General features: G+C 49.8%; 2 protein-coding genes across 4 annotated transcripts in view; one reads left to right on the top strand and one right to left on the bottom strand.

The window, feature by feature from the left end:
* The window catches only part of PLPP7 (phospholipid phosphatase 7 (inactive)), a 30856-nt gene extending 30382 nt beyond the window's left edge, over window positions 1-474 (bottom strand). Inside the window, exon 1 of the transcript XR_014460979.1 lies at window positions 212-474. The gene's annotated coding sequence lies outside the window, so the exon portion shown is untranslated. The remainder of the gene's footprint in view (window positions 1-211) is intronic.
* FAM78A (family with sequence similarity 78 member A) lies at window positions 218-26745 on the top strand. Of its 3 annotated transcripts, XM_083160885.1 has the most exons (4): window positions 218-609; window positions 1501-1566; window positions 3091-3584; window positions 25468-26745. In XM_083160885.1, exons 3-4 carry the CDS (start codon window positions 3169-3171, stop codon window positions 25994-25996), a joined length of 945 nt encoding a protein of 314 aa, XP_083017011.1. In that variant the 5' UTR covers window positions 218-609; window positions 1501-1566; window positions 3091-3168; the 3' UTR covers window positions 25997-26745. The 3 variants fall into 3 exon arrangements, with proteins under 3 accessions (XP_083017011.1, XP_083017010.1, XP_083017012.1); XM_083160884.1 differs by lacking the exon at window positions 1501-1566; XM_083160886.1 differs by lacking the exons at window positions 218-609; window positions 1501-1566; window positions 3091-3584 and adding an exon at window positions 4105-4183.
* Window positions 26746-27769: the final 1024 nt, after the last annotated feature.

A 27769-nucleotide genomic window follows, 5' to 3' on the forward strand; every position in this document is an offset into this window, starting at 1 on the left:
CACCCCTGTGTCCCAGCAGCCCTGTGTCCCAGACTCCCAGCACCCCTGTGTCCCAGACTCCCAGCAGCCCTGTGTCCCAGACTCCCAGCACCCAGAACCCTGCACCCAGGCTGGCAGCGCAGCAGTGAGGATGTGGCTGCCGGGTGAGCAGACCGCAGAGTCCCTCCCCGGGGGAGGCGGGGGGCAGAGTGCCCGGAGATTTATCTCTCACCAGCAGCAGCACATCACTGACACTTCTCGCCCTTCTCGTTCTCCAGCGAAGTTCCCTCTGCCAGCAGCAGCAGCAGCAGCACATGAGGGCGTGGTGTCCCTGTATGATGCGGTGACAGTCACTGTGCTGCAGGGGGGCAGATTGCGGGCAGCATGCGCTGCCATGGCTGGGGCACCTACCTCAGTGACCCCTTCTGGGCAGACATGGGACCACCTGCCATCCTCAGCAGTGTTGTGCTCACAGAAGCTGCAACAGGAGACACAGGGTCCTTATAGGGTTCTGGAGAAGGTAACCCCCCAAAACGCTTCTCCCTACAGGAACCCAGAGAGGGGCTGGCAGACCCCCCTACAACCCAAAGAGGGGCCAGGAGCAGAAGAAGAGACCCTGCACTGACACAGGTACCAACAGTCTGTATTGTATGTGTGGCCCTTGGCTGAGGGGTCACTATCCCTGCATGCCATCCCTTGGCTGAGGGGTCACTCTCCCTGCATGCCAGCCCTTGGCTGAGGGGTCACTCTCCCTGCATGCCAGCCCTTGGCTGAGGGGTCACTCTCCCTGCATGCCAGCCCTTGGCTGAGGGGTCACTCTCCCTGCATGGAATCCCTTGGCTTAGGGTCACTCTCCCTGCATGCCAGCCCTTGTCTGAATGGTCACTCTCCCTGCATACCAGCCCTTGGGTGAGGGGTCACTCTCCCTGCATGCCAGCCCTTGGCTGAGGGGTCACTCTCCCTGCATGCCAGCCCTTGGTTGAGGGGTCACTCTCCCTGCATGCCAGCCCTTGGCTGAGGGGTCACTCTCCCTGCATGCCAGCCCTTGGCTGAGGGGTCACTCTCCATGCATGCCAGCCCTTGGCTGAGGGGTCACTCTCCCTGCATGCCAGCCCTTTGCTGAGGGGTCACTCTCTCTGCATGCCAGCCCTTGGCTGAGGGGTCAAATCCTCTCTTTATGTAACCAAGAGACATTATAGCATTATGATGTCTCTGCCAAATCAACAGAGAAAGTTCCCCTTGCTGGCAAATAGGTGTTCCCCCTGCTCCCCCTCTCCACATGTAACTTCCCCTTCTCCCCTCCTATAGTCTTTGCACACCATTGCAGATATATTCAAATGATTGAGGGGGAAATAGAAGAGTGTCAGTAGTGAGTGTTGTGTTCTCCCAGCTCTGAGAGGCGCTTGCTGCATTATGCTACAGCAATTCCGTCACAATGAAATGCTGATTCCAAATGAACACTCTGTATTGTCAGCTAAACTGTCCAGATAGCCTGAGCTTAGTGCTATTCCCTAATTACAGCAGCGCCAAGCCCAGAACATACAGAGGCAAATCAATGAGGACCGGAATAACACACAAAAAAACAGAGTAAGTTATTTCATCGTTATTTATGGCAGCGGGAGATGCCAACGAAGGGTTAATAACTGCACCCCCACCCTACAAGATACATTAGGCTTAGACCCAAAATATTGGCTCCAGTGTGGGGGGGAGAACCATGGTTCATTTACCATGTGACTATAATATTACTAGTAATGTGTATCTCTGTGCCAAGTCCAGTTATAATGATCAGAGCCGGTATACAATATTATTGGGTGTATTGCAATAGGCGTTGGGGTAAATGCGTTAATCCTTCCTTGTTATCATCTATAATATATGAAGAATATGGAACAATTGACATTAAATTATTTATAGAAAAGAAAATCATTTTTTTATGCCCACATTTAAAATTCTGTGTGATCCTGTGCTGCAGGTGACACTGATTCTCTGGGTTCTGTCACTATACCCGTTTACATATTAATGCACCTGTCACCACGCGTTCCTAATTACTTGGTTTATTCTTCTTGAAAAAAAATCATATAGAAATATGCGTGTGTGCATGCGTGTGTGTATATATATATATATATATATATATATATGGTACTTATATGTTAGTTGGGCGCCCACTATAGTTAGTACACTCATACCCCCACTATCCATGTCGGCATGGAGTTGACTTTATATAGTGTGGCGAGCGCAGTGAGCCACCGAGCCCGAATCACTGGCCTCACTTCCCGACCTTGCAGCAATCAATCACAGGAAAAGAGCCCAAATTGCAGGTGACCGACAGCGGGTCCGATGTGATGCGCGGTCCCACCCATGTGCATCACACCGGAGCCTGCGAGTCGCCCCAGCTGCAGGAGCAATCTCTTTGATTGCCCCTGAGTCGGGCGGGATTGGCTGAGATTGCATGCGATATATTGCATGCAAAAGGAACACATGCGATCCAGGTCCTGGGCAGCTAAAAGGGGGATTGTGGGCAACATCTCTGAGGTGAGAAGTAATGTATGGGGGCTTTATGTGGTCTATGTACTAAGTCTTGGAGAGAGATAAAGTTGATTGACCTAAAGTGCCAGCCAATCAGCTTCTAACGGCTATGTATTTATCACCATCAACCTTATCTCTCTCCAAGACTTATGGGTCTACACACAGGGGGCGATATAAGGGCATTTAATAAGTGATCTCACTAGATTGCATAGAAAACGCCCCTACATCGCTCCATGTGTAGGGGCCATAGCGATGTGTGGCCCCACGCTTCACTATCGCCTGGCCACTAATATCCAGCAGCCGGATAGTAAGCGGTCAGGGCCAGTAATACACTGGAGAACACTGGTCCTGGCACATCGCTCAGCACACATCGCTGACACATGGCCGTGTGCTGCGTGATCTAGCGTCGCTCAGAACGCTCAGCAAGTCTCCCAGTGTGTAGGCCCCATTAGTACATAGACACATATCTCAATGCGAACGCTCTGTTAACCAGTGGAACGGCTCGGAGCCCTAACATATAGGTTGCAGAAAATGTATCTTACGTCTGCTAATAATTCACTCACTGTAATAAAACATTGTTTATTCCAGGTACCCAGAGGCCGGAACCTGGAACCACTGTAGCACGTAGTCTGTATACAGCCCTGAAATGCTCCTGAATACATCTCTATGGATATAGCAAGAGGGATCTACCATATAAACTACAGCCATCGGGACCAGGTCTCCCCCATCTGTGACTTGGAAGGCAGAAGCATCATCTCGATGTGTCGCCTTCCACAGGACTATCTGAGCCTGCTTGAGATTGCCCTAGTGTTAAATACTATGGGGTGCATCCATAGCCTTAGCTGCAAACCCAAGGTCTTCAGAGAATCCATTTCTGTCCTGGAGATCAAAGCCTCCATTGACTCTTCTCCCACCAGCATCGATGAGTCGTCCAGCGTTGTCCTCAGATACAGGACACCCCATTTCCGAGCGACCGCCCAAGTGTTAGTGCCTCCAATCTCGGAGAAGGAGTCCTGGCGGGTGGGATGGATCCAGGCATGTAACCATATGCAGTTCTACAATTACTATGGAGACCTGGGCATGTAAGTGTCTGCTGCAGGTGACATCATTCCATTATGTACATAGCGTAAGGAGAACTGATTAGATCATTGTTTCCATCTTATGTTAGGGGTAGGGATGGCCATCGTTGCCATTGACGTGGATGGTTGCTATCAATGGCAATAGTGCTTCTGCCCATCGATAGTGGCATACTATGCAATGGATGACCATCAATGTTTTTATCAATAGTCATCTATTTTCTTTGACTGATTGGCCTGTGGGCCAATAAAAACATGGGGACATTGTTTTATGGACATTGGGGGTGGAGCTATGCCCCATGTCCCAGCCCCCTGGGGGAAAAAAAGCTATTCATTTATGCTTGACATCGATGGAGGGAAACCATCTGGTTCTCCCCCACTAGATGGTAAAACTGTTCTACATCGGCCATAAACCATCTATGATTTTGAATCATTGATGACCGATGGCCATCGCTAGCTAGAGGTCAATTGAATTCCCTACAATGTTCTTGAATGGCACAATCACAAGTCTCATCTGTATCTCCCACAGCGGTACCCGAGAAAAGTTGTGATGCCGGTGATTCCATAACTGGCTGAGATGCCCCCAGCCGAGCATCACAGCAATGGTCAGTGGCACATTGTGTACAGTTGAATTGACCCCTTAAATTTGCTATGGGTGTAGTGCCCTGCATCAGTAACCTGCAGTCAGACAGTCCTCAGCACGGGATGCAGTCAATTTACCTACAATCAAAATACCGACGGTCAAAATACCGACATTTAATTTTTTCATATTTTATCATCCCAGTGGACATGGAGGGAGAATAAAATAGTGTGCCGAGCGCAGCGAGGCACCGTGCCCGAAGCATGGTAAACGTAGCGAGCAATGTGAGGGGACGCAGTGCTACGTTTGACTGTCCATGTCGCACCGACATGTGCCGACATGTGCCGACAGGCGGAATTTTATGCCCTACCATCCACTAGGGCGTGGAGGGAGAGTAAAATAGTGTGCCGAACATAGCGAGGTACCGCGCTCGAAGCATGGCGAGCGCAGCGAGCCATGCGCAGGGACGCGGTACACTCATATGGGTTTTATGTCCACCTATGTCAATATACAGACCACAAATATGAATAACTTGTGTATACTTTTTGACCTGTGTATATTTTAAATGTCAGTATTTTGACCGTGTCGGTATTTTAAATGTCGGTATTTTGACCTTGTTGGTATTTTGACCGTCGGTCAATGGTTGTCGGTATTATGACCGTCTGTATTTCATACCGAATCCCTCAGCACAATCTAACATGTATAAGGATTTTATGATGAAACTTTGCGCCGTATTCACTACATAGAGATATGCGGCTGCAGCATTTCACTGTGTATATCATACCCCAAAATCTCCAGTTACACTCAGCCTCTATTAGCAGCCATCGCCCTGAAACTGAGACTTCCCTTTAGAGTCCATATTTGTCTCATCCTGCCAGGAAGTGACCCTGTGGCGTAGTGCTGCTTCCTGTTTGTGGTTCCGCAGGATGTGACACCTCGCACCACACTTCCTGGACTTGTGCTATCTGTCCACATCTTGCCGACCTAATGAGCTGACATTTTGATATATAATTATGGGGGTAAAAATAGGACTGTCAGTATTGAGTTATGAGGCATGATAGATCTCGGCTGGCATAGCATGCTGGGACTGTTAGTTCCACAGTAGCTGTGATGTTGTATAGGCTTTGGTCACATTAAGGATTCTAACAATAATATGATTTGTGTAATGGTGTGTACACACGGGGGCGATATGCCGTGCGATGCGAGCCCGGACTGGCATCACACGGCATGCTAGAGGGGCACAATTTAGACTATATAGTGTTGCCTGCCCTCTCTATTTGGCTGCCGATTTGCGCTCACACGGGAGCGCGCATCGGCAGCGCATCGGGCTCGCAAGCCCTAAAAAAGCATGCGATCTGCATGCGATATGGCTTCCGATGTTCACTATATCGGCAACATTGGAAGCCATATCTTACCGTGTGTACACAGCATAACTTTATTTATTTATTTTTTTAGAAAATGTATTTGGTTTTCGATACAATGTAGATAGATTTCAGAAACATTGTTACAATTTGTGCAACTTAATCTGCCAACTTGCAGCCATGAAACACTATGATCTGGTTATAAAGAATCGATTATTGAAATAGATCCGCAGTGCAGCGAGATCCCGAAGGCGGCTTCAAGGATCTTTCTCTCTATTTCACTGGTTCTCAAACTGTGGGTCCTGACCCCAAAGTGGGCACAACCATCCATGGGGCCGTGACTCCATGTTGCTGACCATCAGGCTGATGACTCCTCAGTCAGTGATCCAAGTAAGCTGAAAAAATCAGTTGAGTTTTGTGTTACCTCAGACTCCTCGTATCACTGGCCTAGATATCTGAGGAGTCACCGGGCATCTCCGCTATTACTCCAGGGCTCCGCGTCTTTTGTGCCATCCAGTAGCTGCTGCCACCACTGCCACAAGCAATGGTCTGGCATTGTGAAACTCCCCTATGCCGTTCGCTCCTGGGGTTTTCATATTCGTGCATGCACAAATCCCGACCATCAGGGATGAATTCGGCCTGCTACAAGCGGTGTGAATTGGCCCCTACATTCCACGTGTCTCTTTTATGTACGTGTCAATGTACGTCACCTAGAGGACACCTTCTCAGTGGCTACATCTCCAGGGTAGAGTACAAGCTTCGGGCGATGTCCTCTGCATCTTTCTCTTCGTCACCCACCTGGGCGGTGAACACGCTACAGCTTCTCGGATTAACCCCGCTGCGTCTGAGCCCGCAGTAATGGACCCAGGGCTATCACATGCATTCTTTGTACATTACCAGAGAATGAGCTGTTGTCAGCAGCTGTCAGTGTTACTCCCACACCACGCTGCCTCCTCCCAATATCTTATCACACTTATTTCTGTCCTTCCGGACGCCTAGCTGGGTGGCGACACAACAATACTGTGCTTATCTCATCACAGTTCTCCATATTGTGCCGGTACGTGTGAGTCTCCGCTTCTGTGCGCACAGCAATACTGCGCTTATCTCATCACAGTTCTCCATATTGTGCCGGTACGTGTGAGTCTCTGCTTCTGTGCGCACAGCAATACTGCGCTTATCTCATCACAGTTCTCCATATTGTGCCGGTACATGTGAGTCTCTGCTTCTGTGCACACAACAATACTGCACTTATCTCATCACAGTTCTCCATATTGTGCCGGTACGTGTGAGTCTCTGCTTCTGTGCGCACAGCAATACTGCGCTTATCTCATCACAGTTCTCCATATTGTGCCGGTACATGTGAGTCTCTGCTTCTGTGCACACAACAATACTGCACTTATCTCATCACAGTTCTCCATATTGTGCCGGTACGTGTGAGTCTCTGCTTCTGTGCGCACAGCAATACTGCGCTTATCTCATCACAGTTCTCCATATTGTGCCGGTACATGTGAGTCTCTGCTTCTGTGCACACAACAATACTGCACTTATCTCATCACAGTTCTCCATATTGTGCCGGTACGTGTGAGTCTCCGCTTCTGTGCGCACAGCAACACTGCGCTTATCTCATCACAGTTCTCCATATTGTGCCGGTACGTGTGAGTCTCCGCTTCTGTGCGCACAGCAATACTGCGCTTATCTCATCACAGTTCTCCATATTGTGCCGGTACGTGTGAGTCTCCGCTTCTGTGCGCACAGCAACACTGCGCTTATCTCATCACAGTTCTCCATATTGTGCCGGTACGTGTGAGTCTCCGCTTCTGTGCGCACAGCAATACTGCGCTTATCTCATCACAGTTCTCCATATTGTGCCGGTACGTGTGAGTCTCCGCTTCTGTGCGCACAGCAATACTGCGCTTATCTCGTCACAGTTCTCCATATTGTGCCGGTATGTGTGAGTCTCTGCTTCTGTGCACACAGCAATACTGCACTTATCTCATCACAGTTCTCCATATTGTGCCGGTACGTGTGAGTCTCCGCTTCTGTGCGCACAATACTGCGCTTATCTTCTCGTCACAGTTCTCCATATTGTGCCGGTATGTGTGAGTCTCTGCTTCTGTGCACACAGCAATACTGCACTTATCTCATCACAGTTCTCCATATTGTGCCGGTACGTGTGAGTCTCTGCTTCTGTGCGCACAGCAATACTGCGCTTATCTCATCACAGTTCTCCATATTGTGCCGGTACATGTGAGTCTCTGCTTCTGTGCACACAACAATACTGCACTTATCTCATCACAGTTCTCCATATTGTGCCGGTACGTGTGAGTCTCTGCTTCTGTGCGCACAGCAATACTGCGCTTATCTCATCACAGTTCTCCATATTGTGCCGGTACGTGTGAGTCTCTGCTTCTGTGCACACAACAACACTGCGCTTATCTCATCACAGTTCTCCATATTGTGCCGGTACGTGTGAGTCTCTGCTTCTGTGCGCACAGCAACACTGCGCTTATCTCATCACAGTTCTCCATATTGTGCCGGTACGTGTGAGTCTCTGCTTCTGTGCGCACAGCAACACTGCGCTTATCTCATCACAGTTCTCCATATTGTGCCGGTACGTGTGAGTCTCTGCTTCTGTGCGCACAGCAATACTGCGCTTATCTCATCACAGTTCTCCATATTGTGCCGGTACGTGTGAGTCTCTGCTTCTGTGCGCACAGCAATACTGCGCTTATCTCATCACAGTTCTCCATATTGTGCCGGTACGTGTGAGTCTCTGCTTCTGTGCACACAACAATACTGCGCTTATCTCATCACAGTTCTCCATATTGTGCCGGTATGTGTGAGTCACCGCTTCTGTGCGCACAGCAATACTGCGCTTATCTCATCACAGTTCTCCATATTGTGCTGGTACGTGTGAGTCTCCGCTTCTGTGCGCACAACAATACTGCGTTTATCTCATCACAGTTCTCCATATTGTGCCGGTACGTGTGAGTCTCTGCTTCTGTGCGCACAATACTGCGCTTATCTCTTCACAGTTCTCCATATTGTGCCGGTACGTGTGAGTCTCTGCTTCTGTGCGCACAACAACACTGCGCTTATCTCGTCACAGTTGTCCATATTGCGCCAGTACGTGTGAGTCTCCGCTTCTGTGCGCACAATACTGCGCTTATCTCATCACAGTTCTTCATATTGTGCCGGTACGTGTGAGTCTCTGCTTCTGTGCGCACAACAACACTGCGCTTATCTCGTCACAGTTGTCCATATTGCGCCAGTACGTGTGAGTCTCCGCTTCTGTGCGCACAGCAATACTGCGCTTATCTCATCACAGTTCTCCATATTGTGCCGGTACGTGTGAGTCTCCGCTTCTGTGCGCACAGCAATACTGCGCTTATCTCATCACAGTTCTCCATATTGTGCCGGTATGTGTGAGTCTCTGCTTCTGTGCGCACAACAACACTGCGCTTATCTCGTCACAGTTGTCCATATTGCGCCAGTACGTGTGAGTCTCCGCTTCTGTGCGCACAGCAATACTGCGCTTATCTCATCACAGTTCTCCATATTGTGCCGGTACGTGTGAGTCTCCGCTTCTGTGCGCACAGCAATACTGCGCTTATCTCATCACAGTTCTCCATATTGTGCCGGTACGTGTGAGTCTCCTCTTCTGTGCGCACAGCAATACTGCGCTTATCTCATCACAGTTCTCCATATTGTGCCGGTACGTGTGAGTCTCTGCTTCTGTGCGCACAGCAATACTGCGCTTATCTCATCACAGTTCTCCATATTGTGCCGGTACGTGTGAGTCTCTGCTTCTGTGCGCACAATACTGCGCTTATCTCTTCACAGTTCTCCATATTGTGCCGGTACGTGTGAGTCTCTGCTTCTGTGCGCACAATACTGCGCTTATCTCTTCACAGTTCTCCATATTGTGCCGGTACGTGTGAGTCTCTGCTTCTGTGCGCACAACAACACTGCGCTTATCTCGTCACAGTTGTCCATATTGCGCCAGTACGTGTGAGTCTCCGCTTCTGTGCGCACAGCAATACTGCGCTTATCTCATCACAGTTCTCCATATTGTGCCGGTACGTGTGAGTCTCCGCTTCTGTGCGCACAGCAATACTGCGCTTATCTCATCACAGTTCTCCATATTGTGCCGGTATGTGTGAGTCTCTGCTTCTGTGCGCACAGCAATACTGCGCTTATCTCATCACAGTTCTCCATATTGTGCCGGTACGTGTGAGTCTCCGCTTCTGTGCGCACAATACTGCGCTTATCTCATCACAGTTCTTCATATTGTGCCGGTACGTGTGAGTCTCTGCTTCTGTGCGCACAACAACACTGCGCTTATCTCGTCACAGTTGTCCATATTGCGCCAGTACGTGTGAGTCTCTGCTTCTGTGCGCACAGCAATACTGCGCTTATCTCTTCACAGTTCTCCATATTGTGCCGGTACGTGTGAGTCTCTGCTTCTGTGCGCACAACAACACTGCGCTTATCTCGTCACAGTTGTCCATATTGCGCCAGTACGTGTGAGTCTCCGCTTCTGTGCGCACAGCAATACTGCGCTTATCTCATCACAGTTCTCCATATTGTGCCGGTACGTGTGAGTCTCCGCTTCTGTGCGCACAGCAATACTGCGCTTATCTCATCACAGTTCTCCATATTGTGCCGGTATGTGTGAGTCTCTGCTTCTGTGCGCACAGCAATACTGCGCTTATCTCATCACAGTTCTCCATATTGTGCCGGTACGTGTGAGTCTCCGCTTCTGTGCGCACAGCAATACTGCGCTTATCTCGTCACAGTTCTCCATATTGTGCCGGTATGTGTGAGTCTCCGCTTCTGTGCGCACAGCAATACTGCGCTTATCTCGTCACAGTTCTCCATAGTGTGCCGGTATGTGTGAGTCTCTGCTTCTGTGCGCACAGCAATACTGCGCTTATCTCATCACAGTTGTCCATATTGTGCCAGTACGTGTGAGTCTCCGCTTCTGTGCGCACAGCAATACTGCGCTTATCTCGTCACAGTTCTCCATATTGTGCCGGTATGTGTGAGTCTCTGCTTCTGTGCGCACAGCAATACTGCGCTTATCTCATCACAGTTCTCCATATTGTGCCGGTACGCGTGAGTCGCCGCTTCTGTGCGCACAGCAATACTGCGCTTATCTCATCACAGTTCTCCATATTGTGCCGGTACGTGCGAGTCTCCGCTTCTGTGTGCACAGCAATACTGCGCTTATCTCGTCACAGTTCTCCATATTGTGCCGGTACGTGTGAGTCTCCGCTTCTGTGCGCACAGCAATACTGCGCTTATCTCATCACAGTTCTCCATATTGTGCCGGTACGTGTGAGTCTCTGCTTCTGTGCGCACAGCAATACTGCGCTTATCTCATCACAGTTCTCCATATTGTGCCGGTACGTGTGAGTCTCTGCTTCTGTGCGCACAATACTGCGCTTATCTCTTCACAGTTCTCCATATTGTGCCGGTACGTGTGAGTCTCTGCTTCTGTGCGCACAATACAGCGCTTATCTCTTCACAGTTCTCCATATTGTGCCGGTACGTGTGAGTCTCTGCTTCTGTGCGCACAACAACACTGCGCTTATCTCGTCACAGTTGTCCATATTGCGCCAGTACGTGTGAGTCTCCGCTTCTGTGCGCACAGCAATACTGCGCTTATCTCATCACAGTTCTCCATATTGTGCCGGTACGTGTGAGTCTCCGCTTCTGTGCGCACAGCAATACTGCGCTTATCTCATCACAGTTCTCCATATTGTGCCGGTATGTGTGAGTCTCTGCTTCTGTGCGCACAGCAATACTGCGCTTATCTCATCACAGTTCTCCATATTGTGCCGGTACGTGTGAGTCTCCGCTTCTGTGCGCACAATACTGCGCTTATCTCATCACAGTTCTTCATATTGTGCCGGTACGTGTGAGTCTCTGCTTCTGTGCGCACAACAACACTGCGCTTATCTCGTCACAGTTGTCCATATTGTGCCAGTACGTGTGAGTCTCCGCTTCTGTGCGCACAATACTGCGCTTATCTCTTCACAGTTCTCCATATTGTGCCGGTACGTGTGAGTCTCTGCTTCTGTGCGCACAACAACACTGCGCTTATCTCGTCACAGTTGTCCATATTGCGCCAGTACGTGTGAGTCTCCGCTTCTGTGCGCACAGCAATACTGCGCTTATCTCATCACAGTTCTCCATATTGTGCCGGTACGTGTGAGTCTCCGCTTCTGTGCGCACAGCAACACTGCGCTTATCTCATCACAGTTCTCCATATTGTGCCGGTACGTGTGAGTCTCCGCTTCTGTGCCCACAGCAATACTGCGCTTATCTCATCACAGTTCTCCATATTGTGCCGGTACGTGTGAGTCTCTGCTTCTGTGCCCACAGCAATACTGCGCTTATCTCATCACAGTTCTCCATATTGTGCCGGTACGTGTGAGTCTCCGCTTCTGTGCGCACAGCAATACTGCGCTTATCTCGTCACAGTTCTCCATATTGTGCCGGTATGTGTGAGTCTCTGCTTCTGTGCGCACAGCAATACTGCGCTTATCTCATCACAGTTGTCCATATTGTGCCAGTACGTGTGAGTCTCCGCTTCTGTGCGCATAGCAATACTGCGCTTATCTCGTCACAGTTCTCCATATTGTGCCGGTATGTGTGAGTCTCTGCTTCTGTGCGCACAGCAATACTGCGCTTATCTCATCACAGTTCTCCATATTGTGCCGGTACGCGTGAGTCGCCGCTTCTGTGCGCACAGCAATACTGCACTTATCTCATCACAGTTCTCCATATTGTGCCGGTACGTGCGAGTCTCCGCTTCTGTGCGCACAGCAATACTGCGCTTATCTCGTCACAACAGTGAGCTCTAAGGACAGGTATAGGTCATTGAGACCACCACTGAAGGTCGACAGGGCTTAGGTCGACACATAAAATAGGTCAACAGGGTTGGAAGGTCGACAATGGGAATGTTGACAGTCAAAATGTCAACATGAGGTGTCTAAACAAAATGTCGACATGCAAGCTCTAAAGACAAGGGCTTTCCTACTTAAAACCCCATACACTTGGTCTTTTTACACACAATTTAGACTCATTAATCCGATATATCGTGTAAAAAGTGTTATGGCGCATGTGATGTGTGGATCCATGTGTATCGGATCCAGAGATCGTCATGGTTGTCCCGAGGATCTATCAGCCATGACAGGGATCGCATACGATACACCGCATGCAATGTAGCAGCTCCAGAAGTGGGGAGTTGCACCATTTGGAATGTCAGTTGTTCTGTCTCCCATATTTGAATTTTGAACCCCCCTCTGGAGACTCCCCTGATCTTATGGGATCCTAGCCATCGCGAGCAGTTGCCCGAGGTATCGCATGCGAGTGTAGGGGCGCCTTCTGGCTCCATCATCAGTTTTATTTGTCTCTGGTTATACAAAAAGATGGAGGGTAATTGGCAAAAAAGTGCTGTGAGCTCGGAATGTAGCAACGCTTGAATTATTTAGTTGGGTGCCATCTAGTGGCCCCCCGCATGCACCACACTTACATTCCCCCCCATAGGGGTGAGGTACAGCGTTTTGTTCTATATAATGCACTGATGGGAGCCAGTGACCTAATAACTGAGGCCAGCACACTGTACTAATGATCTGAGCAGTATGTGGCCTGGATCCTAGTTACCTAGTACATTTCCTACTGGACATTCCATTGACAATACTTCCTTCCCTGCAGTTACATATGTCATGAGTGTGACATTCCCTGCCAGGACCTCTGGATAATTGTTTATGTCTGCTGTATATTATGTAGCGCACACACCAGGTGACCTGAGTCAGTTGTGTGCTGTACATCTGGCAGGGTCTGTGTTATGTCTGCTGTATATTATGTAGCGCACACACCAGGTGACCTGAGTCAGTTGTGTGCTGTACATCTGGCAGGGTCTGTGTTATGTCTGCTGTATATTATGTAGCGCACACACCAGGTGACCTGAGTCAGTTGTGTGCTGTACATCTGGCAGGGCCTGTGTTATGTCTGCTGTATATTATGTAGCGCACACACCAGGTGACCTGAGTCAGTTGTGTGCTGTACATCTGGCAGGGTCTGTGTTATGTCTGCTGTATATTATGTAGCGCACACACCAGGTGACCTGAGTCAGTTGTGTGCTGTACATCTGGCAGGGTCTGTGTTATGTCTGCTGTATATTATGTAGCGCACACACCAGGTGACCTGAGTCAGTTGTGTGCTGTACATCTGGCAGGATCTGTGTTATGTCTGCTGTATATTATGTAGCGCACACACCAGGTGACCTGAGTCAGTTGTGTGCTGTACATCTGGCAGGATCTGTGTTATGTCTGCTGTATATTATGTAGCGCACACACCAGGTGACCTGAGTCAGTTGTGTGCTGTACATCTGGCAGGATCTGTGTTATGTCTGCTGTATATTATGTAGCGCACACACCAGGTGACCTGAGTCAGTTGTGTGCTGTACATCTGGCAGGGTCTGTGTTATGTCTGCTGTATATTATGTAGCGCACACACCAGGTGACCTGAGTCAGTTGTGTGCTGTACATCTGGCAGGGTCTGTGTTATGTCTGCTGTATATTATGTAGCGCACACACCAGGTGACCTGAGTCAGTTGTGTGCTGTACATCTGGCAGGGTCTGTGTTATGTCTGCTGTATATTATGTAGCGCACACACCAGGTGACCTGAGTCAGTTGTGTGCTGTACATCTGGCAGGGTCTGTGTTATGTCTGCTGTATATTATGTAGCGCACACACCAGGTGACCTGAGTCAGTTGTGTGCTGTACGTCTGGCAGGGTCTGTGTTATGTCTGCTGTATATTATGTAGCGCACACACCAGGTGACCTGAGTCAGTTGTGTGCTGTACGTCTGGCAGGGTCTGTGTTATGTCTGCTGTATATTATGTAGCGCACACACCAGGTGACCTGAGTCAGTTGTGTGCTGTACGTCTGGCAGGGTCTGTGTTATGTCTGCTGTATATTATGTAGCGCACACACAAGGTGACCTGAGTCAGTTGTGTGCTGTACGTCTGGCAGGGTCTGTGTTATGTCTGCTGTATATTATGTAGCGCACACACCAGGTGACCTGAGTCAGTTGTGTGCTGTACGTCTGGCAGGGTCTGTGTTATGTCTGCTGTATATTATGTAGCGCACACACCAGGTGACCTGAGTCAGTTGTGTGCTGTACGTCTGGCAGGGTCTGTGTTATGTCTGCTGTATATTATGTAGCGCAGACACCAGGTGACCTGAGTCAGTTGTGTGCTGTACGTCTGGCAGGGTCTGTGTTATGTCTGCTGTATATTATGTAGCGCAGACACCAGGTGACCTGAGTCAGTTGTGTGCTGTACATCTGGCAGGGTCTGTGTTATGTCTGCTGTATATTATGTAGCGCACACACCAGGTGACCTGAGTCAGTTGTGTGCTGTACATCTGGCAGGGTCTGTGTTATGTCTGCTGTATATTATGTAGCGCACACACCAGGTGACCTGAGTCAGTTGTGTGCTGTACATCTGGTAGGGTCTGTGTTATGTCTGCTGTATATTATGTAGCGCACACACCAGGTGACCTGAGTCAGTTGTGTGCTGTACATCTGGCAGGGTCTGTGTTATGTCTGCTGTATATTATGTAGCGCACACACCAGGTGACCTGAGTCAGTTGTGTGCTGTACATCTGGCAGGATCTGTGTTATGTCTGCTGTATATTATGTAGCGCACACACCAGGTGACCTGAGTCAGTTGTGTGCTGTACATCTGGCAGGATCTGTGTTATGTCTGCTGTATATTATGTAGCGCACACACCAGGTGACCTGAGTCAGTTGTGTGCTGTACGTCTGGCAGGGTCTGTGTTATGTCTGCTGTATATTATGTGGCGCACACACCAGGTAACCTGAGTCAGTTGTGTGCTGTACGTCTGGCAGGGTCTGTGTTATGTCTGCTGTATATTATGTAGCGCACACACCAGGTGACCTGAGTCAGTTGTGTGCTGTACATCTGGCAGGGTCTGTGTTATGTCTGCTGTGTATTATGTGGCGCACACACCAGGTGACCTGAGTCAGTTGTGTGCTGTACGTCTGGCAGGGTCTGTGTTATGTCTGCTGTATATTATGTAGCGCACACACCAGGTGACCTGAGTCAGTTGTGTGCTGTACATCTGGCAGGGTCTGTGTTATGTCTGCTGTATATTATGTAGCGCACACACCAGGTGACCTGAGTCAGTTGTGTGCTGTACATCTGGCAGGGTCTGTGTTATGTCTGCTGTATATTATGTAGCGCACACACCAGGTGACCTGAGTCAGTTGTGTGCTGTACATCTGGCAGGGTCTGTGTTATGTCTGCTGTATATTATGTAGCGCACACACCAGGTGACCTGAGTCAGTTGTGTGCTGTACATCTGGTAGGGTCTGTGTTATGTCTGCTGTATATTATGTAGCGCACACACCAGGTGACCTGAGTCAGTTGTGTGCTGTACATCTGGCAGGATCTGTGTTATGTCTGCTGTATATTATGTAGCGCACACACCAGGTGACCTGAGTCAGTTGTGTGCTGTACGTCTGGCAGGGTCTGTGTTATGTCTGCTGTATATTATGTAGCGCACACACCAGGTGACCTGAGTCAGTTGTGTGCTGTACATCTGGCAGGGTCTGTGTTATGTCTGCTGTATATTATGTAGCGCACACACCAGGTGACCTGAGTCAGTTGTGTGCTGTACATCTGGCAGGGTCTGTGTTATGTCTGCTGTATATTATGTAGCGCACACACCAGGTGACCTGAGTCAGTTGTGTGCTGTACATCTGGCAGGGTCTGTGTTATGTCTGCTGTATATTATGTAGCGCACACACCAGGTGACCTGAGTCAGTTGTGTGCTGTACATCTGGTAGGGTCTGTGTTATGTCTGCTGTATATTATGTAGCGCACACACCAGGTGACCTGAGTCAGTTGTGTGCTGTACATCTGGCAGGATCTGTGTTATGTCTGCTGTATATTATGTAGCGCACACACCAGGTGACCTGAGTCAGTTGTGTGCTGTACGTCTGGCAGGGTCTGTGTTATGTCTGCTGTATATTATGTAGCGCACACACCAGGTGACCTGAGTCAGTTGTGTGCTGTACGTCTGGCAGGGTCTGTGTTATGTCTGCTGTATATTATGTAGCGCACACACCAGGTGACCTGAGTCAGTTGTGTGCTGTACGTCTGGCAGGGTCTGTGTTATGTCTGCTGTATATTATGTAGCGCACACACCAGGTGACCTGAGTCAGTTGTGTGCTGTACATCTGGCAGGGTCTGTGTTATGTCTGCTGTGTATTATGTGGCGCACACACCAGGTGACCTGAGTCAGTTGTGTGCTGTACATCTGGCAGGGTCTGTGTTATGTCTGCTGTATATTATGTAGCGCGCACACCAGGTGACCTGAGTCAGTTGTGTGCTGTACGTCTGGCAGGGTCTGTGTTATGTCTGCTGTATATTATGTAGCGCGCACACCAGGTGACCTGAGTCAGTTGTGTGCTGTACGTCTGGCAGGGTCTGTGTTATGTCTGCTGTATATTATGTAGCGCACACACCAGGTGACCTGAGTCAGTTGTGTGCTGTACGTCTGGCAGGGTCTGTGTTATGTCTGCTGTATATTATGTAGCGCACACACAAGGTGACCTGAGTCAGTTGTGTGCTGTACGTCTGGCAGGGTCTGTGTTATGTCTGCTGTATATTATGTAGCGCACACACCAGGTGACCTGAGTCAGTTGTGTGCTGTACGTCTGGCAGGGTCTGTGTTATGTCTGCTGTATATTATGTAGCGCACACACCAGGTGACCTGAGTCAGTTGTGTGCTGTACGTCTGGCAGGGTCTGTGTTATGTCTGCTGTATATTATGTAGCGCAGACACCAGGTGACCTGAGTCAGTTGTGTGCTGTACGTCTGGCAGGGTCTGTGTTATGTCTGCTGTATATTATGTAGCGCAGACACCAGGTGACCTGAGTCAGTTGTGTGCTGTACATCTGGCAGGGTCTGTGTTATGTCTGCTGTATATTATGTAGCGCACACACCAGGTGACCTGAGTCAGTTGTGTGCTGTACATCTGGCAGGGTCTGTGTTATGTCTGCTGTATATTATGTAGCGCACACACCAGGTGACCTGAGTCAGTTGTGTGCTGTACATCTGGTAGGGTCTGTGTTATGTCTGCTGTATATTATGTAGCGCACACACCAGGTGACCTGAGTCAGTTGTGTGCTGTACATCTGGCAGGGTCTGTGTTATGTCTGCTGTATATTATGTAGCGCACACACCAGGTGACCTGAGTCAGTTGTGTGCTGTACATCTGGCAGGATCTGTGTTATGTCTGCTGTATATTATGTAGCGCACACACCAGGTGACCTGAGTCAGTTGTGTGCTGTACATCTGGCAGGATCTGTGTTATGTCTGCTGTATATTATGTAGCGCACACACCAGGTGACCTGAGTCAGTTGTGTGCTGTACGTCTGGCAGGGTCTGTGTTATGTCTGCTGTATATTATGTGGCGCACACACCAGGTGACCTGAGTCAGTTGTGTGCTGTACGTCTGGCAGGGTCTGTGTTATGTCTGCTGTGTATTATGTAGCGCACACACCAGGTGACCTGAGTCAGTTGTGTGCTGTACGTCTGGCAGGGTCTGTGTTATGTCTGCTGTGTATTATGTGGCGCACACACCAGGTGACCTGAGTCAGTTGTGTGCTGTACGTCTGGCAGGGTCTGTGTTATGTCTGCTGTATATTATGTAGCGCACACACCAGGTGACCTGAGTCAGTTGTGTGCTGTACATCTGGCAGGGTCTGTGTTATGTCTGCTGTATATTATGTAGCGCACACACCAGGTGACCTGAGTCAGTTGTGTGCTGTACATCTGGCAGGGTCTGTGTTATGTCTGCTGTATATTATGTAGCGCACACACCAGGTGACCTGAGTCAGTTGTGTGCTGTACATCTGGCAGGGTCTGTGTTATGTCTGCTGTATATTATGTAGCGCACACACCAGGTGACCTGAGTCAGTTGTGTGCTGTACGTCTGGCAGGGTCTGTGTTATGTCTGCTGTATATTATGTAGCGCACACACAAGGTGACCTGAGTCAGTTGTGTGCTGTACGTCTGGCAGGGTCTGTGTTATGTCTGCTGTATATTATGTAGCGCACACACCAGGTGACCTGAGTCAGTTGTGTGCTGTACGTCTGGCAGGGTCTGTGTTATGTCTGCTGTATATTATGTAGCGCACACACCAGGTGACCTGAGTCAGTTGTGTGCTGTACGTCTGGCAGGGTCTGTGTTATGTCTGCTGTATATTATGTAGCGCAGACACCAGGTGACCTGAGTCAGTTGTGTGCTGTACGTCTGGCAGGGTCTGTGTTATGTCTGCTGTATATTATGTAGCGCAGACACCAGGTGACCTGAGTCAGTTGTGTGCTGTACATCTGGCAGGGTCTGTGTTATGTCTGCTGTATATTATGTAGCGCACACACCAGGTGACCTGAGTCAGTTGTGTGCTGTACATCTGGCAGGGTCTGTGTTATGTCTGCTGTATATTATGTAGCGCACACACCAGGTGACCTGAGTCAGTTGTGTGCTGTACATCTGGCAGGGTCTGTGTTATGTCTGCTGTATATTATGTAGCGCACACACCAGGTGACCTGAGTCAGTTGTGTGCTGTACATCTGGCAGGGTCTGTGTTATGTCTGCTGTATATTATGTAGCGCACACACCAGGTGACCTGAGTCAGTTGTGTGCTGTACATCTGGCAGGATCTGTGTTATGTCTGCTGTATATTATGTAGCGCACACACCAGGTGACCTGAGTCAGTTGTGTGCTGTACATCTGGCAGGATCTGTGTTATGTCTGCTGTATATTATGTAGCGCACACACCAGGTGACCTGAGTCAGTTGTGTGCTGTACGTCTGGCAGGGTCTGTGTTATGTCTGCTGTATATTATGTGGCGCACACACCAGGTGACCTGAGTCAGTTGTGTGCTGTACGTCTGGCAGGGTCTGTGTTATGTCTGCTGTATATTATGTAGCGCACACACCAGGTGACCTGAGTCAGTTGTGTGCTGTACATCTGGCAGGGTCTGTGTTATGTCTGCTGTGTATTATGTGGCGCACACACCAGGTGACCTGAGTCAGTTGTGTGCTGTACGTCTGGCAGGGTCTGTGTTATGTCTGCTGTATATTATGTAGCGCACACACCAGGTGACCTGAGTCAGTTGTGTGCTGTACATCTGGCAGGGTCTGTGTTATGTCTGCTGTATATTATGTAGCGCACACACCAGGTGACCTGAGTCAGTTGTGTGCTGTACATCTGGCAGGGTCTGTGTTATGTCTGCTGTATATTATGTAGCGCACACACCAGGTGACCTGAGTCAGTTGTGTGCTGTACATCTGGCAGGGTCTGTGTTATGTCTGCTGTATATTATGTAGCGCACACACCAGGTGACCTGAGTCAGTTGTGTGCTGTACATCTGGCAGGGTCTGTGTTATGTCTGCTGTATATTATGTAGCGCACACACCAGGTGACCTGAGTCAGTTGTGTGCTGTACATCTGGCAGGATCTGTGTTATGTCTGCTGTATATTATGTAGCGCACACACCAGGTGACCTGAGTCAGTTGTGTGCTGTACGTCTGGCAGGGTCTGTGTTATGTCTGCTGTATATTATGTAGCGCACACACCAGGTGACCTGAGTCAGTTGTGTGCTGTACATCTGGCAGGGTCTGTGTTATGTCTGCTGTATATTATGTAGCGCACACACCAGGTGACCTGAGTCAGTTGTGTGCTGTACATCTGGCAGGGTCTGTGTTATGTCTGCTGTATATTATGTAGCGCACACACCAGGTGACCTGAGTCAGTTGTGTGCTGTACATCTGGCAGGGTCTGTGTTATGTCTGCTGTATATTATGTAGCGCACACACCAGGTGACCTGAGTCAGTTGTGTGCTGTACATCTGGCAGGGTCTGTGTTATGTCTGCTGTATATTATGTAGCGCACACACCAGGTGACCTGAGTCAGTTGTGTGCTGTACATCTGGCAGGATCTGTGTTATGTCTGCTGTATATTATGTAGCGCACACACCAGGTGACCTGAGTCAGTTGTGTGCTGTACGTCTGGCAGGGTCTGTGTTATGTCTGCTGTATATTATGTAGCGCACACACCAGGTGACCTGAGTCAGTTGTGTGCTGTACATCTGGCAGGGTCTGTGTTATGTCTGCTGTATATTATGTAGCGCACACACCAGGTGACCTGAGTCAGTTGTGTGCTGTACGTCTGGCAGGGTCTGTGTTATGTCTGCTGTATATTATGTAGCGCACACACCAGGTGACCTGAGTCAGTTGTGTGCTGTACATCTGGCAGGGTCTGTGTTATGTCTGCTGTGTATTATGTGGCGCACACACCAGGTGACCTGAGTCAGTTGTGTGCTGTACATCTGGCAGGGTCTGTGTTATGTCTGCTGTATATTATGTAGCGCACACACCAGGTGACCTGAGTCAGTTGTGTGCTGTACATCTGGCAGGGTCTGTGTTATGTCTGCTGTATATTATGTAGCGCACACACCAGGTGACCTGAGTCAGTTGTGTGCTGTACGTCTGGCAGGGTCTGTGTTATGTCTGCTGTATATTATGTAGCGCACACACCAGGTGACCTGAGTCAGTTGTGTGCTGTACATCTGGCAGGGTCTGTGTTATGTCTGCTGTATATTATGTAGCGCACACACCAGGTGACCTGAGTCAGTTGTGTGCTGTACGTCTGGCAGGGTCTGTGTTATGTCTGCTGTATATTATGTAGCGCACACACCAGGTGACCTGAGTCAGTTGTGTGCTGTACGTCTGGCAGGGTCTGTGTTATGTCTGCTGTATATTATGTAGCGCACACACAAGGTGACCTGAGTCAGTTGTGTGCTGTACGTCTGGCAGGGTCTGTGTTATGTCTGCTGTATATTATGTAGCGCACACACAAGGTGACCTGAGTCAGTTGTGTGCTGTACGTCTGGCAGGGTCTGTGTTATGTCTGCTGTATATTATGTAGCGCACACACCAGGTGACCTGAGTCAGTTGTGTGCTGTACATCTGGCAGGGTCTGTGTTATGTCTGCTGTATATTATGTAGCGCACACACCAGGTGACCTGAGTCAGTTGTGTGCTGTACATCTGGCAGGGTCTGTGTTATGTCTGCTGTATATTATGTAGCGCACACACCAGGTGACCTGAGTCAGTTGTGTGCTGTACATCTGGCAGGGTCTGTGTTATGTCTGCTGTATAGTATGTAGCGCACACACCAGGTGACCTGAGTCAGTTGTGTGCTGTACATCTGGCAGGGTCTGTGTTATGTCTGTGACACTGAGAGACATGACGGACAGTTCTGCTAATAAGTGATTATTAGGGTATAAACTACCCAGCTACTTATATATCCACTAGTTATAAGCCCGTCAAAATAACGGCTTCATCAATGTACTTTTACTTTAAGCTGTGACCGTTTTTTCTTTCACTTTGAGCTGTGACAGTTTTTAGCCCACAAACTTCCCACCCCAGTACCTATCTGCTCCTACCTCCAATCTATGTCTTCACAGCTCCCTCTCTCCATATCCAGCAAGTTTAAAACAGATCCGTGTCCCTGCAAAAATTGCTTTCACTTTTTGTTATGACTTTGTTAGCACACAAAGGAGTAATTTGACCTGTTGAGTGGCCTCTAGTAGTCATTGGTGGTACTTCACCTTATAGAAATGAATAGTAGTTAGCCTTTAATATATATTAATGGTTTATGAGTATATGAATGTACTTATATTTAAGGAAAGCTTGCAGTTTGTATAGGAGGAGATGATTGTACAAGTAGATGGGGGGGGGGGGGGGGTTGTAAGGAAATGTGATTGAAGATGTAGGTACCACCATGCTTATGGAGAGCAGAGCTGCTGCCACGTCAGGTGTTACCCTCTGGCTGATGCCCAGTGTAACTAGCTGGCATGCAGTGCCTTTTTACCAGTGGGCACCTGACTATCAACCCAGGGACTGCATCTATGGATACAGTGAGCTGGCTTAGGTATCAGTCAGCGTGTAGGCTGCAGGAGGATAACCAGGGATGACAGAGAACATCCTCGCTGTTCTCCTGCTGCTGGCTTCTGTAATCACTGCTCTTATTGATTCCATTCATCCAATACATTGATGAGTTCTGCCGTCTGCTTATTGCTATAACCCCCACTCCGAGCTCCTGTTCTGATAGAGCTGCGGAAATAGCAGAACCCAGGGAGATGGGAGCTATTGTGAAAGACAAGAGATAATAACCAGGGCCCTCTCCTCGGTATAGAGCCGGTCAGATGCCAGGAAGGGCAGGTCAGGCTGAAACGTGAGTGTGTTCACGCTCAACGCGGCTAGTGTGTCCTCTGTGCAAGCATTCCAGGAATAACTGCTGAAGCAGAGGACAAACCCCCTGATTAAAGGCCACTAATCATTAAATACAGGCTACATTAGGAAGAAGAGCTACTGATGACACCCGGGGTTCATCAGTAAATGTTTCCATTCCTTGAAATAACTTCTATGTTCGCTCAGGTGTCGACATTGACCTTGTAGAGCCTATGATCCATAACTCCCCCCCGCAGCGGTTCCCAGAGATGCTGGATTCCCCCGCAGAGATCCCCAGAGATGCTGGCTCCCCCCCCGCAGAGATCCCCAGAGATGCTGGCTCCCCCGCAGAGATCCCCAGAAATGCTGGCTCCCCCCGTAGAGATCCCCAGAGATGCTGGCTCCCCCCCGCAGAGATCCCCAGAGATGCTGGCTCCCCCCGCAGAGATCCCCAGAAATGCTGGCTCTCCCCCCGCAGAGATCCCCAGAGATGCTGGCTCCCCCCCGCAGATATCTCCAGAGATGCTTTCCCCCCCCCCCGCGCAGAGATCCCCAGAGATGCTGGCTTCCCCCGCAGTGATCCCCAGAGATGCTGGCTCCCCCCCCCCGCAGAGATCCTGGCTCCCCCCCGCAGATATCTCCAGAGATGCTTCCCCCCCCCGCGCAGAGATCCCCAGAGATGCTGGCTCCCCCCCGCAGAGATCCCCAGAGATGCTGGCTCCCCCCGCAGAGATCCCCAGAGATGCTGGCTCCCCCCGCAGAGATCCCCAGAGATGCTGGCTCCCCCCGTAGAGATCCCCAGAGATGCTGGCTCCCCCCCCGCAGAGATCCCCAGAGATGCTGGCTCCCCCCGCAGAGATCCCCAGAAATGCTGGCTCTCCCCCCACAGAGATCCCCAGAGATGCTGGCTCCCCCCCCGCAGAGATCCCCAGAGATGCTGGCTCCCCCGCAGAGATCCCCAGAAATGCTGGCTCCCCCCGTAGAGATCCCCAGAGATGCTGGCTCCCCCCCGCAGAGATCCCCAGAGATGCTGGCTCCCCCCGCAGAGATCCCCAGAAATGCTGGCTCTCCCCCCGCAGATATCTCCAGAGATGCTTTCCCCCCCCCCCGCGCAGAGATCCCCAGAGATGCTGGCTTCCCCCGCAGTGATCCCCAGAGATGCTGGCTCCCCCCCCCCGCAGAGATCCTGGCTCCCCCCCGCAGATATCTCCAGAGATGCTTCCCCCCCCGCGCAGAGATCCCCAGAGATGCTGGCTCCCCCCCGCAGAGATCCCCAGAGATGCTGGCTCCCCCCCGCAGAGATCCCCAGAGATGCTGGCTCCCCCCCCGCAGAGATCCCCAGAGATGCTGGCTCCCCCCCGCAGAGATCCCCAGAAATGCTGGCTCTCCCCCCACAGAGATCCCCAGAGATGCTGGCTCCCCCCCCGCAGAGATCCCCAGAGATGCTGGCTCCCCCGCAGAGATCCCCAGAAATGCTGGCTCCCCCCCCACAGAGATCCCCAGAGATGCTGGCTCCCCCCCCGCAGAGATCCCCAGAGATGCTGGCTCCCCCGCAGAGATCCCCAGAAATGCTGGCTCCCCCCGTAGAGATCCCCAGAGATGCTGGCTCCCCCCCGCAGAGATCCCCAGAGATGCTGGCTCCCCCCGCAGAGATCCCCAGAAATGCTGGCTCCCCCGCAGAGATCCCCAGAAATGCTGGCTCCCCCCGTAGAGATCCCCAGAGATGCTGGCTCCCCCCCGCAGAGATCCCCAGAGATGCTGGCTCCCCCCGCAGAGATCCCCAGAAATGCTGGCTCTCCCCCCGCAGATATCTCCAGAGATGCTTTCCCCCCCCCCCCCCCCCCCCCCGCGCAGAGATCCCCAGAGATGCTGGCTTCCCCCGCAGTGATCCCCAGAGATGCTGGCTCCCCCCCCCCGCAGAGATCCTGGCTCCCCCCCGCAGATATCTCCAGAGATGCTTCCCCCCCCGCGCAGAGATCCCCAGAGATGCTGGCTCCCCCCCGCAGAGATCCCCAGAGATGCTGGCTCCCCCCCGCAGAGATCCCCAGAGATGCTGGCTCCCCCCGCAGAGATCCCCAGAGATGCTGGCTCCCCCCGCAGAGATCCCCAGAGATGCTGGCTCCCCCCGCAGAGATCCCCAGAGATGCTGGCTCCCCCCGTAGAGATCCCCAGAGATGCTGGCTCCCCCCCCGCAGAGACAGCTTTCTGCAGTGTCATCTCTTTGGAGGTGACACCCCAGCACCTGGGTAGTGACACCGCTGCTTAGAATAAATCTATAGCTGGGCATACACTTGTACACTTTTGAAGTCACATGCAACCGCCAGTAGCTCAAGGAAAATCGTTGACAACATTGCATCTTTTGCATGTCATCTAGTGTGTATTCACCTTAACAATTGTACTGTAACTTAGATTGTGATTGTTATTTTATAATGTCAGTAGAACACAAGGTGTTGGAGAGAACACAATGACAAGTAGGAAACCTGTTACCAGAAGTCTCCATTTGGCTGACTGCTTTCTTCCCTTTTATTAATATAGGCACTGTGACAAAAAGACAATGTAACTAATGTCTTTTTACATGAATTAATTTCGTTCTCATTTTCAGATCCAGTTGGGAGCTGCCAGATCTGGATAACGGTACAATCCCAGCAATCAGTGACTCGGATGGAGTAAACTACCCTTGGTATGGCAATACTACTGAGACCTGCACTGTTACTGGCCCCACCAAACGGGACACCAAGTTTACCGTTAGTATGAATGACAATTTCTACCCAAGTGTGACATGGGCTGTGCCTGTTAGTGATTCCAATGTGCCTATGTTGACGGGCATCAAGAGGGACCAAAGTTTTACCACTTGGCTGGTGGCCATCAACATGGCTGGTGGTGACCTCATTATTCTACACACCATCAAGTGGAGAATGAAACTGGAGATAGATGTCAAGCCCACCTTACCGTTGGGACAGCGGGCCAAACTACAGGAACCTTTTGGTCAAGATCAGCCGCAAGTGCTCATTAAAAATGAACCAATTCCACCAAGCGCTCTTGTAAAACCGAATGCCAATGATGCGCAGGTGCTTATGTGGAGGCCAAAGAACAAAGCAGCGGTAGTAGTGATACCCCCAAAACGTCGGTGAGACTGAGAAATTAGGCAGAGGCCAATTGCTGCTAATAAAGACATTTATAGAGAACCCCCCAAAATTCAACAAATCTGTTGTTGCTCTATTTAAACCTTGGGTATCACTGTGTTATTTTATACATGAGAACAATGGTCTATCACTGAAGTCACTGAAGACTACCTACATGAGGAAACTTAATAAATGTTCTCCAGATCTTCACGGAAAACGTTCATTCAACCATGATGGTCTACAATCTGCACTGCACCTCGTTTTAGGTTGGGCTTACAGTCAAACCTTTTTAAGCCTACTCTAGGGGAACCTTCGAAGGCAATGACGTTCAAGCTTTGGATAGTATTATTTTTTGAGAGTTTTACTTTTACATTATTGTGTGTAATTTATGACGTTTCTTACTATATGCACCTGCACATATTTTCTCATGGATGGAAAGTTGCCAAAAACATCCTCACCCTCTTGTCTGTAGAAGGCAACATTTTTGTGTGTTGCCTTCGAGACAGGGAATAGACGTTGGAAGAGACTGTATTATAGATGTTGACGAAGAGTAAGGCTTTTTACATTTCACTTGCTCTTATTGCACCATTGGAATGCTGACATCAAACTCAGGGGTAGTGTAGCCTATATCTTAGCTGTAGGGATAACTGGGCATTGCTGGGCGGTGCTCCTCTTTCTCTCAATCAGAATAGCTGCTTTTTCTTAAAAGGGGGTAACTATGGTACAAATTAAAGCCTCAATGGGCAACAAGCAATGCATACCAGCATTTTAAATTAATTCCTGTTACAAAGGTATATATTCAATGACCTGCAGTGTTTATGGCATTACCGTGCCCCTATTCTCCTGAATAGCAGGGACTTATTTACATTACTTACACTGATAAATTCACCACCGTGGGTCAGATATGAGCGCCCATCACAACAGCTGCTATGGGGCCCACAGGTGGGGGGCCTCATTTGCCTGCCAAAGCTAGCCATAATATATATATAGCTTTTTTATTTTGAGTGGTACAAGGGGGGCATTCAATTATTTTGCTACAAGGCCCCCCAATGACTGATTATGCCTATTAGTGATCCATAGCTCAGTAAAGATTTTTATTTTTCCTATGGGGCGAGCATTGGGTGCATCTGATCGCCGCACTGGGTGTATCTGATCGCCGCACTGGGTGTATCTGATCGCCGCATTGGGGGTATCTGATCGCCGTATTGTGCAATGCCTTTGTAAGTAATCTGCTGTTTCAGAGATAAAATAAAATGTAGAATTGCAGAAGTGGTCACTTCTGAGAACAAACATCTGGCGGATTTTAATACTTAAAAGCCACAAGTGAAACTGCGCCAGCGGTAACTTCTCTGATACCAACTTCTGTAAACAGCAGAAGAAACAAAAACAACAAAAATATTTTGTAACCGGTCTGTTAAAAGCTGAAGTAAAGAGGTGTAAAGCAAGTGGACATAGAAATCTAATGCAAACCTAGTGTCAATTCAGACCCGTTCGTTTGGGTCCAATATCGTCCCCTTACCAATGATTGGGGTTTGTGTGAGGTTTCCCCTCTCTCCGAGCGGTTTGCTCTAGGAAGGGGGGGGGGGGGCAATGGGCAGCAGATGGGAAAGTCTCAGCATTTTATGGGCGTCCCCTGAGAACACTGATGTGGCGATGACGGAATAAATGTCAGTCTACACGGTCTTTTATTACCATGAAGAACATTTGGTCGGCGACCATCTAATAATTTCTCTCCCGTTAGGCCGCTTGCGAGGGGACATGTTTGGGTGGCGAGAGCAGCGA

The sequence above is a fragment of the Crinia signifera genome, chromosome 9 (assembly GCF_055691185.1).
Source record: "Crinia signifera chromosome 9, ASM5569118v1, whole genome shotgun sequence".
NCBI classification, from domain to species: Eukaryota; Metazoa; Chordata; class Amphibia; order Anura; family Myobatrachidae; genus Crinia; species Crinia signifera.